Here is a 15709-nt window from a genome sequence, read left to right on the forward strand (position 1 = left end):
GGAAATGCATTTAATGTTTCAACTTTGTCCTAGTCAACACAGTCTTGTATAAAAACAATATAACAAAAGTATTATTATATAATAACATCACATTATTATCAGTGAAATGTACTTTAAGAAAAGTTAAAATAGTCATTATGCTGAATGTCCCTTTTATGGCGTTATAGGATTATTACTACTGAGCATGTTTGTTGTAGCTGGAACATTAAACTACTTTATGACGTTTTACATTTAAAATAATGACCAAATGAGTGTCTGTATAATGAAATAAGAGGATAATTAAGAATAGTAGTAAAAATAATCTAAATATTCCTACTATACTTGTGAAAATATATATTGAGAACTCAATTCCAGACTAAAATATCTTGATAAGAGGGAGATTTGTCTTCCCTGAAACACGCATCATGTGCTCGAGCTCCACATGGTTGTATTGGAAACAGACCGCGACACAAAAACGTTCCGATGTAAAGTAAAGTAAAAGTGGAACGGGAGAACCCGCTGCAACCCGGACATTCAGAGTGGCACCACATTGTCGGTTATTCAATCAATATTTATTGCTGGAAATGAAATAACTCGACAGGTATATTAGTTACAATCCCTGCAGGGGGGAATGACTGACGTCCGGCAAAAACAGCTCCGTCAGTCAGCTCCTGTACACAAAGCTGATGCTGATAAAAAAATAAAAAAAACCATCAGGAAGTTATTAATCACATGCAGCCCTTCTGCTAACTGAATGCATGACAGGAGCCAACGCTTGGAGGCAGCTAGAAGCTCTGAAGCTGAGCGTGATTAAAACAACATCCCTCCCTCCCTTCTCAGAGTTTACATGTGATTCTGTCTGAAAGATTTTCTTCAGCCTGAATCTGGGCTTTTTATACATTTTAAAACATACTGCAGCCAATGACGAGGAGAAGAGAGGGATCCTAGCTCTGCTCTTCAAATACAAAGACACACAAAAGACAACCCACACTGTATCTGCAGGACAGTGTCATGAACAGCAAGTCAAGTTGTTGTTTTTTAAATTCGCAGATAGTCTAACAATGTAAACGCTCTGTTAACATGTTATGTGCATAGGCTTCTAGATGGTCGACCATGCCGACGGTTCAGGAACCTCGTCACAGTTCTCTGAAGCCCTTCGGTGTGACGGCGGGACGCGGCCTCAGGAAACCAAAAGGACAAGTCCACTCCCCTGTGACGTGATCCTCCTACTAACTGTAAGGCAATCTGTTAGTCTGTCGCTGCTGCATCTCTCCTCCGAGCAGATTATTGAAGAGACAGTAGTTAACATGTTGTACAGGAGATGTCTTCAACAAGCTGCCCCCCCCCCAAAAAAAACCCTAAGTACAATCATTAGCTGGATGAAAAAGAAGAGAAAAACAGAGGAGCAGCCAAACTATTTGGTTGCTCCCAAAGGAGTTTGTTCACACGTTCTCTTGTTCATGTGTTCAAAGCTACATCTTTTAAAAACAACAACAAATCCGATAAAAGAATGGAGGACTTCATTTCGGATGGATTTTCCTTAGTACGTTATGCTGCGAGTACGACCGAGTGTAACGTCACAGTCCCTGGATTAAAAGGTTCTTCCGGGTTCCCTTTAGACACATTAACAACCCCGCTGATGACAGTAGTGTACAGGTGGACTCGTTTAGGAAGACAAAGAAGAAAGTTGCATATCATTTGAAAACGCTCTCAAGTAGCTAAAGTTCCATGTAAACCACAGTGTCACTGCTTTTTTATTTTATTTTATTTTTTTCTCCCTGCAGCCGGTATTACAATCACACATGAATGGTTCTGAAGTCTTTGTTAAGACACACGGCTGACTTTTTGTTGTTTTTTGCCGAGCTTTGTTTAACCAGCTTTCATATGCACGTTACATCTGGCTGTTGTTCTGATCTTCTTTCACGTTTAACTCAAATTGTTTTTTTTGAAATACCACATTTCATAGTATTAGTGTCAAAAAAGTAGTCGCGTAACCGTTTCCCTTTGTGAATGTGACACAAGAGCCGCTCCTGTCATTGCACTTTAAATAAAAGATACTACAATTGTGCAAATCATACAAACGCCAACTCATCCGCTCATCTTTGGCCCCGTTGGTCCGCCGTAAGAAGCGCTACGGATTACAGCAGGGAGAGTTTACTCTTCGCCCTCAATGTCCGTGAGGTAAAGAGTGACAGCACCACGTCTGTCGCCCCTGGCGGTAAAAAAAAAAAGGCCACAAAAGCGCTTAAAAGATTTTAAAAAAAAAGTTGCATACAATAGGAATAAAAGAAACATGCGAAACAATATCCTCTAAAATGCCGTTAATCCAAGACAGGAGACCTTCATTCTCACATGCACACGCTCGCTTTCGGTGGAATATCTGCCCCCAACAGGAAGCAGGAAACGGCAGTTTAAAAGAGGATACACCCCCCCCCCCCCCCCCCTCCCGCCCCTCCATCTGCATCTGCACAGCTTTCCCCATTCACAATGCAGGAGGTGGCGGTCGGCTGGGCGTAAAAAGGAGTAACTCAGCCAGGAAGTAAGCCAGTACAAGATTGAGGTGGAGGTGGTGATGGTAGTAGTTGTTTAGAGGAGGGCCTGAGGGGGGTGAGGGGGTCGGGGGTCACGCACGTGGCTCCCCTGTGGAGGTAGCGCCGTTAGCTTTGCCCTTGTTCTTACTCCTGCGGCTGAGCATGCGGCTGAGCGTGGCCGTCCGGCTGGCCGGCTCCCCCGAGGCCGAAGACTCCAGGTACACCAGGTCATTGTGCGACTGGCTCATCCCCGGGTCCTTGCGCTGGTGCCGCCGCCGGAAGAAGAGTTTGGCGCTCTTCTGGAGGAAGCTGCCTGTGACGGAGGGAAGGAGGGGGGGCAGAGGACAGAGAATGTTAATGGTGACGCCTCGGGACGACGCCACGACGAGAAAGAATCAAACTTTTGTGCACGAACAACATTCAAGAGGCAGCGAGTTGACGACAGCTGAAGCAGCGGCTGAATTTGTGTTAGATGGAAATTGTGGATTATTGATGATGATCAAATCTGGCGTGAATGGGACATTGGAGTTTAGTGCTCCTTCTACAACTCGTTGCCCCTCTGTAGAAGAGCAGCTAACACTTCTTGCCCACAGTGTACCAAGTGGGGGTGGGAAAAGAAATGGACTCATGTAAGAATCCAGATTCCCGTCTTATAAGGTTCTGAATCGATTTACAATTGATTATTCAGAAATATAAAAAAAAGTGTTAATTTGTGCAAGTTTAGCATGACTTTACCTTTTGTTTTTAGGTTTGCCCTTGTGGGTTTACATTATTGCAACGAGTTGATATACAGAAATACTGTCTGCTTTCATTTACCGCCCTTTTAAGAGCATAGCAGACTGGAGGAGATCCTGAAGTTAGCATCGTGAGATACCAAAAGACTCACACCCCTAATATCAAGGGTCCTAATATGTAGTACATGATATTGCAAGTGAATATTGTTCAGCCCCACAACACTTATTCCAATTCTCTAAAAGCAACTATATGATCTGCTTTCATCTAATTGATTCTTCATGAACTGAAACTTAATTTGACATTGCAGAAAAACTACATGATGTACTCTACTGCAGCGGGTACTACACATACTACAGCACCACGGGTACTACAACTAGCTCATGAAAAACTTACTCATCCGGACATAACGTGTGCTTAGCACTGCCTTCCTCTAAGACGGCAGTGACGATTGTAAAAGGAAAAAAAAAGAAGGAAAAAGTTGAACCGGTCGGAAGGAAAGAGAGACAAGGAGACCAAAAAACAGAACAGAAAACAACCACATGGACATTTATCAGGTTCTGCCTTTTAGAGTCATGTATTTCATGGCCAGCTGTGGGACCGTGTCCCCAGTCCCGCTGTGACCTCTCACCTCTTCTCTTCTTGCAGCTGGCCTCGGACATGCACATGGATAGCGAGCTGTTGTCCAGCCCCTCCCCGGTCTGGCTCTCCCAGTCCTCCGGGGGCCGGCCGACTCCACTGGGCCCCTCCTGGGGCTCGGACGTGTCTGGAGGGCTACTGGGCCCGGTTGCGATCGCTGTGGTCACGTCCTGAGTGGAGCTGCCCTCTGACATGGAGGCGTCCATCGCCGCGGCGTAGCCCGCCATCAGAGCGAGCTCGTCGTCCTGAGACAAGGGCGTCTGGGGAAAGTGAGCGCATTGAGACGTTTTGAAAACAGGTTTTTCTGGTGCCAGGAGATTTCCTTTGCTTTAACATTTGCATGCGATCATTCGAATCCTTCCTGTGGCATCATGCGTGACCAACTATTTGCATCGGCTTGTCTCTCCTGTGTTTATTACAATTCTTGTCAGCATCAGCATGAAGTGCCACGCTTCATTAGATTCAGGAGATTTGGACTAAGTTCCCCAACGAAGCAATGCTGCACAACGTGATGGCGTAACCATGTTCCCTACGGGGCTGAGAAAATATGTGACACCACTGAAAAACATGGAAAAACTAGAGAGGACAATGCTCCCAGATCTTTAAGATCGGGTTCTTTCCTTTGTCAGGATCCACTGAGTGGGAACACAGCAGCTAGAAAGTGTTGGTGGGAACTGGTTTCTGATTTCCCAGTATATTTAATAAGTGAAACAGTAATAATGCACCAGTGGGGAGCTCCTCTGGTGCTGGGAACTCGTCCTTACTTTGGCGATCCCGGAGATGATGATCGTACTCTTCTTCACCGGGGACTTGAGCTTCTGCTTGGCGGACTGGTGGAGCTGCCTGATGGCGGCCTCGGCCACCGGGTCGGTGCCGTTGAGCATCAGCAGCTCGGTGTCCGAGGAGGACAAGGCCTTGCTGACTGTGGCCCCCATCATGGAGGCCTGCTCCGATATGCGGCGCTCCGACAGCTTGGACTTGGTGGCCACCGCCTTCTGGGCAGGATCTAAAGTGGAGAAAAGTTGGTTTCATGGACTGCTTCATGGGGAAAACATACATTGTTATGCTAAAGATAAAGTACATTTTGTATTTGAGCAGTACATATTCTAAAGTTTTAGATTTGTCGTACAGAAACTTTGAATTACTCTATTTTTAGTTTGCATTGTTTTTGGTTTCCAAGGTGTTTGGTCTCTACTAGTACTACTCCAATAGACTCCAGTTGCTGAGAGAGACTTCAGCTAAATGCTAATATGCTCTAAGTGATACTATCAAGAAGACAATGCATAACAGGTATAATGTGTACATTTGCATCCATAGAGAAACACTCCTATGCTTGTGTTTAATAAGTTGTGGAATGTTCCTTTAGAGGTTATATGTGTTTATTGCTGAATCTGTTTTATTTTGAGGGGGGAAATGGTGACGCAATTTGCAGAGACTACGGAAGCCTTGAGAGACAAGTGTTGAAAAAAAAAAACATCTTGTGATCTAAATTGTCTCATGTTTATGATTTCATACCAGGAGAAAAGAAGAACATAAGGGCACTTTAGCCTCTTGTGGTTGGAATGAGTATTACAAAAACAAACACTTTGAAAAAGGATCGTACCATCTGGCAAAAGATTATCACGGTTTTGTTTTTACATGTTCTGAAGTAATAAACACAGGGGAGGAAAACTATTTGTCAGATTTAGGAGATGGATCACAAGAAGAAAATAAATCTCACTTGCATATGATTTGCCTCTAAATAATATTATGGATTAAATCAACACAAAGACAATTATCACAGTATCAACATGTATACATCAATGAGCCTTCCTGCATGTATGAAGGTACATGTAATACATGCGTGTCAGTGCTGTGTGGCCTGGCAGTGTGTGGTACTGTACCTGTGTTGAGTCCAAGAGGGGGAGGGCGGCCCGGCTTGCTCTTCACCGCGGTGATGGTGGTGACCACCGTGCCACAGGGCATGACTGTACGGTCCATCTCCACCCTCTTATTGGAGGCTGGGGTGGGCGGGTGCCAGGACCTCACCTCACTGGGCTCCAGATACGTAAACTGAAGGATTCAATCACAATTAAACCCTCAGATGGGTTAGAAGAGCTCATGTGTATCTGTTGATATCAAGGCAAACGTATCACTACATCCCAATGTTTAGCTGGGATGTGATCTTACATCAGTAGTTAGTGATCCAGTCACTACGTCTTTGGTCATGAGTGCAAATGTCTGCTGTCCTTTGGGCTGCTTCTTGACAAGATCAAAAGGCACCGACACCTGGCCGAGTAATGAGTCTGAAAAAGAGAAACGCGCCTACTTTAGTCCGGCAGTACAAAAACGTGTGATCAAAAGAAACCTTCACCACGATGAATCAAACACAAAAGGGTTATTTATGCTTGTTATTTTCCCTTACTTTCTTGAGGTTGTCCATCATTCATTAACTGAATATTGAGCTCTTTTGATCGTCCGTTCAGTTCACTGGCGAGACAGCAGAAATAAAAGAGTAATCAGGGAAAGACAGAGAAGGCATTGCAGATGTTGATGGAATACATAGAAAAAAACAACAACATATTTTTATTAGATTATCTTACAAGATAAACGGCTGGTCCCAGGCAGGATTGGTTGTGTTCTTCAAAACAGAGGTGTTAAGCCTCTGTGGAGGATCGTCTAACTGCATTACACACAGAGAATTCGTGCTGCCTACAAACACAGCAGAAACAGTCAGCGTCACAGGGGGAAGCAGGAACATACCGTGGGATCCAAGAGCCAGCTTCAAATTCATAGGAATAGATTTTCACAGCTGATCACAGAAAATGTGCTGTTCCTCAAACATTTTTGCATTGGTCATTTCTTCTGCTTCACTTTTCATGAACAAACGGAAGTTGTATTATATATATATATATATATATATATATATATATATATATATATATATATATATATATATATATATATATATATCATGCCGTTTATCTTATATATATATATATATATATATATATATGATGAATTATGCATAGATTATGCATAGAGACTCAACGTACTGACCGAGAGCTCATCCTCAGCACAACCCTAATACTATGGAGCACTTAAAAATTGAACTTTATGAGCCACAAGTTGGGTTCCAGCACTGTGTCTTAACAAATTCAAGATCAGCAGAAGCCTTCAAGACAGAGCATCACTCGCTGTAGCCGCTCTAGAACGGCCTTCTGGGGCGAGTCCGCAGGAAGTCTCAAAAGTGAGGCTAAGTATAACTGGTCCTCAAGGACAGAAAACAGATAAAGAGGTGTTGAAGGCTGTGTCACGCCTCTGTCGTGCATCATCGAGAGTTGGGGCAGAATACTGAAAGAGATGTCTGGAGTCCTGAAAACCGCTGAATCACAATTAGAGAGTGACTCGACAGACGCCGTCGTTGCGGATGCTGTTCACGGGCAATAATTTGAGCAGCCTTTAGTGACTCGGGACATTTTGTCCTCTGGTGTCATGGCTGACATCACCTTGTTTTCACCCTAATCATCATTCGTGTGCAGGTCTGTGCCAACACAGATGGCGTAGTGATGCTAGTGTGAGTGTATTATTATGATCATTATTATTATTATTATTAAACTGCCAACATTGTTCAGCTTTAAGAAGCAGATTACCACCTTTTGCAACCAACTGGCGAAACCAGTCTAAGCTTAATTTTTTGGAGAGCCTCTGTGCCACAAGTTAGCAAAACAAACAAAGGCAAGGCAGAAACAGTCTTTCCAGTGTGATAAACTCTGTGTTGATCAGCAATAACAGAAAGTATGTTACTCCTAAGATGTTTTAAAACGGTTAAATCAAATACAACGAATTACGATCCGGACTAAACCCAAACTCGATCTGACCTATTTCTTTAAAAGGAATATTATTCCCTTGAACTGATCAAACAAGCAAAGCAGCATAACACTTGCCTGGAAAACACAAACAGAATCAGCAGGGTGGTAAAGAGACAGTTCATTCTGGAGTGTTTTGGTTGGAGTTGCAGAGAATCGGAGGCATCGGGCAAAGAGGCGTCTGCGTGCATCTCTCCTCCATACTGCTAGCTCACCTAGCACCACTAGCTCAGCTATAAAGGTACCGCTTACGGGGAGGACGCCGGAAATGTTTACATCCCGCTCTGTCACGAGTGTAAACGGATTAGAATAAACCAGCGACATCACGGTGATGCAGACGGATGCCGGGTCATGAGCTCAGGACAGAATAAGGACACTAGCAGTTTCATTTCTGAGATCTAAGAGCGTCCAACCTGCAGCATCCTCCTCCTGATTCAGTGTCACTCGGATGTTCTTCACCAGCAGCTTCCAGTCGTGGGCGCGCGGGGGTTTCGGGGGTGAAAGCATGTTGTTGCATGCTTGCTATTGGGAGAAATCACAGTAGGGAAAATAACTCAACAACATTGATATACCGGCAGTAATGTTAACAGCAAACATGTAAGCAAAGTACACCTTTCCCAGCTTGTTTAAATAGAAGCAGCACAACGCCATAAATGGGTCAAAATCATTGACCTCCACAGTACGTTTATCGTAAATGTTTGTCCAAGGACTAGCAATACAACCATGGAGAATTCGCATTAGAAGTCATTGTTTTAACCCAGAAAGAACAAACAATCATACTGTATATGTGAGCTTTTTTAAGGGGTATGTGTGGGGGTCAGGGGATGTTTAGGGGAGATAGCAGGTCAGCAGCACCATTTGTCAACATTTGTGACACATAACGTATGACATGTGACATCATGTAATGGCTGTGCAAAGAGCACATCGGTTAAAACCTTTGCGTAAACGCAAGTCAGCATAATAAACTCATTTTACTACGTTAGTGCAGGCTTTAATTATTCATACGGCGACCTTGATCACATGTAGGTTTAACATGAATACAATAACTCTAGAGAAGCTTCGTGCCGCACCAAAATGAAATCGGATCAGATGTCTTGATTGACCTTGATATAAAACCATAGATTTAACCTGTAATAACGTGTTCTGGGGAAAAAGGCAGAGCACTTCAGATTCACTATGAGTAAACCCTATCACATTATTTTCACGCTGTTCTTGTAAACATTGTTGTAAAAATAGCTTTCAAGTCTATTTGCAGTACGGCAATCTGTGACCTGGTATGTGTTCACAGTGTTCTCGTAAGGCAGCTCTCAACGTGTCGGCAGTGTGACCACGCTCACCTTGACCTCTGAGGCCTGAGCGGGCCTGCAGCTCAGCGACACAGAGGGACGCGTCGCACACAGCAGCTGCTTCAACTGCTCCTTCACGGCTGCCACACTGGAGGTGTTGGCGTTGTCCTGACAGAGAGAGAGAGAGCTGGTGTTGATATCAAGTATGTATATTGAAGGCATATGGACGGTATTAAACCAAAAACCGAACCTCCTTTGCAGAAGTAAAAAAACAACTTTTGACAATTCAAAAGTCTTTATCTTGACAATAAAATAATCATAGAAATGATTTTAGACTCTTGTCTATTTCAACAGTCAATTCATTTTTGTGTTGGTACAGTAAAACGTTGCTGTGCTGGCCTTTGTTGTGTCGCGTCAGCACTCACGCAGACGACAGGAACGTCTCCCTGTCAAATTACCTGGGTGAAAGTGGGCGTCACCTGCAGCTCCTCCGTCTCCAAGTGAGACACTCCCCAGCTCACCTTGACCACATCCGCAGCTTCTTGCATCTGCAGGTCAAGCTGAGGAACACAGATGAGAGAAGAAAAACAAAAGTGATGCCACGGTGATCAGAGGTCACATACTGTTGTAAGATTTTAATTTAAATGAGATAAAACTGGCATTCGCAATATTAATACAGATTTTCTGGATATCATGGCCCATTTAGAACATGAGTTTTGGGATGCTGTTTAAAGTGGCAAAGAAAGGTTTTTGCTTTAACCTCATTATAGAAGAATGGTTGTTTGCTCAACATAATGGCTGTAGAATAATGACACCATCAGCGTCTAGATTGGTTCCCCATAGCCTCACTTTTACTTTGCAAAACTGTTTAGCACAGGGTGCGATCTCCTGGGAATAGGAATGAAGTGCATTAACCATTGCACAAACTAAACAGGATGAAGATAGCGCCTCTGTTTTCCAAGTAAGCTATCGGTAGCTACCCCAGGCACCAAAGAGGATCAGTAGTGTTTGTGTTACTATCCCCAGTAGTGGAATTGCAGATGCTGGAACAACCAAAGTAACTGGAATTACGAAGCAGTGTATCCTGGGCTGTGTTGTCAATTATTTTCCAAAGAAAGCAGATAGCACTAACTCAAAAAGTCTTAAAAGGCTGAAAAAAAAACAAAAAGCATCCGTTATCTTTATGACAGCAACAATAATTCCACTTGTTAACGCTGTTCTGTAACTCCACCAGCTATAAAAGGTACGCTCTGTTGCTGTCGTTATGTCACTGCATTACTTAAATGGTCAAATATAAAGCCAGTAAGCTCGCCTTAAATTGTCACAACTGCACCTAATTTCGTTGTGCTTTAATTTGTTGCCGAGCTTTAAAAAAGGCAAAAAGCGTGTCCGGTTTATTTAAATTGAAGACACTTCATCATATGTTGAGTGCATTATTCTGTCAATCTATTCGACAGCTGCCATCTCCAGATGGAGTTCATTGGTTGGTCTTGGATTCCATAAACATGTGGTTAATTTCCTTTGTTTTATAAAACTTGATTATTTCTCTTATAATCCAACCCATTCTCAATCAGATATAATAAAAACCTGCCTACTCGCTTATTTCTAATTTCAATCTCAAAAACAACACTGATGTCGTGGCTAACCCCAGGCTCTCTACAGCAAACACTATGCAACGCCTCAGTAGCCTGACAAACAGGAAACAGTAAAGACGAGGAGGTCGGCTGGGTATACATCAACACTTTGCTTACGAAGAAGAAGAAGAAGAAGAAGAAGAAAAAAAAAAGAACTACTTATCGCCTCAGTGTAAATATAGACAGATAGCATCAGACACGAGTCACCTTTTTTCTCAATGATCTCCAGTTGCAAATAGTATTACATAGTTGCAATATGAAGAGGCAAAGTACATGATAATAACCCGTAAAAATGTAGCTTTTTTGAACACAGCACAGTAGGAAAGCAGATTCCTCCGCTTGAAGCAGTGCTTCATGCTTTGATAAGTAGCTTTACCTCGGCTGCTCAAACCATCATCGCTACTTTTATTCACAAATCCAAACAAGCAAAACACACATTTTAATACGCGTGGACAAACACACCGGATGGACAGCGACAATTTGAACATGTGCGGTTTCGTTTTTGCGTATCTTTTTGCATATAATTATGCATTGTATTTTATTTCACGGTATAAAGATTTATGCTTTTTTATTTTGGCAACGTTGTTAGTTAGTTTTGGAAATAAGAACATCAATCCAGCAAGGTCATAAAAGAGACAAGAAGAAGAAGAAGAAGACGAAGACGAAGAAGAAGAAAACAGACTGGGCCATCCTGTCCCAGCATGCTTGGATTCCAGTGGAAGACTGAACAACCGCCTCTGTGGTGCCGAACAAAGGCCTCATCAGATAACAATGAGAATGCTTTGATGGATCCAGCAGAATAATATCACAGGCTGCATTGATAAGACCCGGATCAGTTCATGCAAACAGCTTTGTGTGGAAGGCTACTACATTGGCATAGCAATACAAACCCTAACCACATGAGCTGAAGAACGCAAATAAAATAGTTTGCATGAAGCTGCTTATTACAAAAGGTGAAACATAACCGTTAAAATGATTTCATATCTGTGCCTGTTGTGAAGTCATACAGACAAACAACAGTATATGTGGCGGTTCCGCATTGGGGCGACATGTCAGATGTGTCACCCCTCATCACATGTGACAGTCCATGTTGTGCCGTCGTGTGCTAAAAGACTCAGCAGCGCAGCGCACTGGGTTTTGCATTGTGTCAATGTACAGCAAATGCCCCGGGGCTTCTGGTCCACACCTCTCGGCACATAACAGGACGAGCTGGGAGCATTCTAGCATGGGACCCCGGGCCAAAAGCTATGTTCCAGTGGATGGACGGAGACATTTGAAAAGGGCTCTCCGACTTTTCCAGACTAAGCTGAAACAATTAGAGTGAAAAGGAGACAAGAGGCTTCCTTTATGTTCCTGCCACAACAACTGACCCGCAACCAAAACAAAACCGTCCCGCCTCTAATCCCGACTTTGGCTTTCATGGCTCTCACTCTCTCAAGTTGTATTTATGGAACAAAGAGTTCAGCTGGGGAGAGAAGCACCTTATTGGTTTAAAAATAGCCTTAATATAATTGGGTTAGCTTGTATAGCTGCTTGCATCCATAGATGGCATAGTGAAGATTTTACAAGTGAAAACGAAGGGCAAGATGAAAGCTTACCACGGCTTATGTCCACGAGCCGCTAAACTTTAACTTTGAATCGCTTCATTTTGAGTACTGTAATATTTTACTGAGACAATAAGTGCAGTCAGGTTTGCACATGATAAATAAAAAAATAAAGAAAATACAATCACTTCAATCTCCAGGAAAAAACATGGCAGTAATTTGTGTCATACCTTCATCAATCCTGTACAGGCCCTCTGACAAATATTAATGCCGGCAAAGTGGGCCAGCCGCACTGGAAACGGGGCCTGACAGTGATTTTAATGAGGTCCGCGGGTCATTTACCAAGCACAGAAAGATATCCCACCCATTTCATCTCAGCCTCCTGCCAGCAGTGAGCCAGTGCACATCGCGTTCAATAAAATCTCCCATTAATCTAAAAACCCAGTGACTTCTAAAGGATGTAACTCTGTTTTCAGACAGCGTTAAAGGGATGTGCACATACAAAACAATATGAGTATTGCTTAGTTTGATGACAAAAGTGGGGTTAATGGATGCCTTGGGACAGGCTAAAGAGCATTTACCTGCAGCTTCAGCGGAGCTATACAGACGGTGTATTTACAAGGGTCCGCTGTAGCCGTGGCTGCCGATGATGCGCCGAGAGAGAACTGAAGTTTCTCCCCGACCACGCTGCAGCGGGCGGCCTGTTGGGAAGACAAATTGAGGTATTAGCGCAATGTAAATATTTTGAGACCGCCGGAGCTGACGCCGTGACAGCATTTGCATGATGTGACTCACGTGTAGGCAGAGCATGAGAAGCAATGCAAAGAGGGAGGGACACGAGAACGTGTACTAAACTGATAGGTGCTGGATGTCTGTCTGAGAATTTCGCTTAAACTGATCCAGAGGCAGAACATCTGACTTGGATGGAGTTCATGGTGAATTGTGAAAAAGGGAAGAACATCTGTACTTGCTTTCAAAAGCAGTATCAGCAGATTCAATAAACCACTTTCACTGCAATGGAATGCATCTGGAACGAAGCAAATTTCCACAGAATCACAAGTGTCCTCTGACTTGAAACACATCTATTCATTGTCTTCATTCTGATTTCAGTGGAGGGTGGGTGTGTTTGTGTCCTGTTGGGTATTAGATCACCGTGAGGGGAAACCTAAGCACGGTACATTCCTGTGTTCCTGCTCCTCCTCACTGCTGAGCTTGACAGCCATGTAAGCTTCTTAGAGCTCTATAGCACATACTCGCATACACAGCGTGTGGGCAAAAGTAAGCCTCTGCTCATTAAACTCACCGAAATTCAACAACGGAGCACCTGGTATTTTGCTCCACATCGTGATTGTCACAAAGAAAAGGGCTGAGTTTGCACCGGGAGTAGTGCAAAGCCAAGCGGGGCAGCAACACAGCGAGCAATTTGTCCCCATTTGACCTCTCTCAAAAAAATAAAAGCCCTCCGGTGGCAGTTTGTTTGACACATGCGCTCTGCTGTACACACATCGGTCTGACTGATAATTAAAAAAGTTGCAGCATACCAGCCTCTTTTAAACAGAAGTGTTTGTTCAAAGAGGCTTGTGGTTTCTTTAACATGCACATCGTTACGAGCACAACTGCAGTGCAGATTCATTTGCCAAAATCTAAAAGAATGGGGCACACGTCTGTACAAAAGTTGGCCAGGTGGTGACTCATTGCTTGTCCACTGCAGGCTGAAACGCTGCACTGGTAGAAGAGCAGCCTCTGCTCCACTGAATAAGAAAAGGGGAGAGTCATTCATAGGACGGCTTTTATCAATAAAGTCCAGAAAGAAGTCATTCGACATCTATATGTGTCTGCGGCTGCTGCTATAACCCAAATGAAGGCTGTAGCTTCCATGAAAAAATGCATGTATTATATTGCAAGTGGTTGGGAGGAGAAAGAGGACACAGCACCAGCACCCAACGTAGCATATACTGATCCAGACATCTCCCAGAAAAAGACGTCACTTTCTGTATTACTAAAAGAGTGTATGATCAGTGTACCTTGTTTCTGGCAGACTTCTGAAAGCTGGACACTTGGCTGACCGTGAGCTCCGATGCCGTCAGATCATCATCCTCCTTAAATGTCAGCAGAACCGGACTCTGATTGGTGGTGGTGGAGAATGGGGGAGGTGGAGGAAGGAAACATTAAATCAACAGCAAATACCAAGTACGCAACTCTCAGGAGCAGGGAATGAAGCTGTTGCCAATAGATGCTGATCCAGGGAATGCATCACATTGGCAACGGCAACGCATGTGTTCTGACTTGATAACACATTGTAATACAACCAGAAAGAACTAGAAAGACAACTCTAATGGCTCAGGTGTGGTGCAATAAAGTAATTTACACTGCTCGGTGTGCATTAAAAAAAGGAGTAGAGTGACAATGCTTGTGTCAAACGTCAAATGGATGGGAGTGAGACCTGATGCAAGTAAGCATACATGAGCTGCACCTTCTGCAGGTCATGTCTATGACACTTTCCCTGCAAAACGAGCAGAGGGGTCGTGGCTTGGCGGTCATGACACTTACCCCGCTCCTCCTCGACCGCTCATTCAAAGCCCTGCACCAAGCTCCTCTCCACTGACTTTTCCAGCTCTTCAGTGACAGCGCCCATCCCAGCAGAGCCGCGGCTTCCTCCTGCGCCGCATTGTCCTCGGCCGCTGTCCGCTCACGTCCCCCGGCCCGTTGTTGGAAATACTGTACGAAGTACAGTAGCAGGGTGACGAGGGACGCGAAGAAAAGCGTGACCATGCATAGCCACTGCGGATCCTCCAAACCCAAATATGAACCGGAACTTTCAAAGTCGGACATTCTTTGCAGATGAGAACGATGAACAGAGCTTAACACGCCTCTTCCGAGGAATACCCGGGCAACCTCATAGTCCGTATTTGATCAAGGATCGGCGAACTCAATGAAAGCGATCGCCTACAGCTGATAACAGCACAGATCTCAAGCCCCAAAACAGATTGTACTTATTGTGATCCATATTGCAGTACTCGATAGTGGCTTTAACAAGCGATATAGATGTCACACACCACGCGAGTTGACCAGAGAGACCGAGAGCGTTGTTACAAGAGCTCCGGCTTCAGACCAACTGCAGGAGCGCGCACTCTCCTCGTCTCTCCCTGAAAACGGTCGTTAGCTTAGTTAGCTAATCTTCTCAACGGTTCGCTTAACTTGCTCTTCTTCATTAGCTAGAGAGCCGCCAAAGTTTCTCAAATATGAATTATTTCCAAAGTCCGCGGTTTAGTTCCACAGAGCGACGGTCAGACGTTGAACAAGAGTCCCGGGAAACATCCTGGAAGCGAAGGGTGCATTTGTCGGCGCCGGACTCGCTTCGCGGCTCAACCTGACTGTACAAAGTTGCCGTCTCTGAAACGGATATGTGGCACAAACTGTAAGTCCCAGAATGCACCGCGGCAGTTTGCGAGAGTTTGTTGTTGTGTCGTGGTCTCGCGAAACTGAACGTATGACTCAAATTGAGGACAAGTTTCG

The 15709-nt window shown here is 44.1% G+C and overlaps 1 protein-coding gene across 1 annotated transcript; it reads right to left on the bottom strand.

The window, feature by feature from the left end:
- Nucleotides 1-1715: 1715 nt before the first annotated feature.
- On the bottom strand, nt 1716-15615 carry LOC137802992 (C2 domain-containing protein 2). Its single transcript, XM_068601230.1, has 13 exons — nt 14744-15615; nt 14218-14316; nt 12775-12894; nt 9474-9575; nt 9067-9183; nt 8143-8251; nt 6464-6572; nt 6286-6350; nt 6051-6166; nt 5765-5933; nt 4646-4887; nt 3874-4141; nt 1716-2823 (listed from the first exon to the last, which is right to left on the bottom strand). Exons 1-13 carry the CDS (start codon nt 15023-15025, stop codon nt 2603-2605), a joined length of 2019 nt encoding a protein of 672 aa, XP_068457331.1. The 5' UTR covers nt 15026-15615; the 3' UTR covers nt 1716-2602.
- Nucleotides 15616-15709: the final 94 nt, after the last annotated feature.

This window comes from Clinocottus analis, unplaced genomic scaffold (assembly GCF_023055335.1).
Source record: "Clinocottus analis isolate CAN_PGR_092001 unplaced genomic scaffold, fCliAna1.0.p SCAF_5, whole genome shotgun sequence".
Classification (NCBI taxonomy): Eukaryota; Metazoa; Chordata; class Actinopteri; order Perciformes; family Cottidae; genus Clinocottus; species Clinocottus analis.

What these genes read in the sequence shown, in the direction of transcription:
- LOC137802992 (XM_068601230.1), bottom strand. Translation starts at nt 15,025, where the DNA reads ATGTCCGACTTTGAAAGTTCCGGTTCATATTTGGGTTTGGAGGATCCG. An exon ending in CTCAGGCCTCAGAGGTCAAG is followed by an intron (nt 8,252 to 9,066) that starts GTGAGCGTGGTC and finishes TTCTCCCAATAG; the next exon opens with CAAGCATGCAACAACATGCT. An exon ending in CCCTCTTGGACTCAACACAG is followed by an intron (nt 4,888 to 5,764) that starts GTACAGTACCAC and finishes TCTCCACTTTAG; the next exon opens with ATCCTGCCCAGAAGGCGGTG.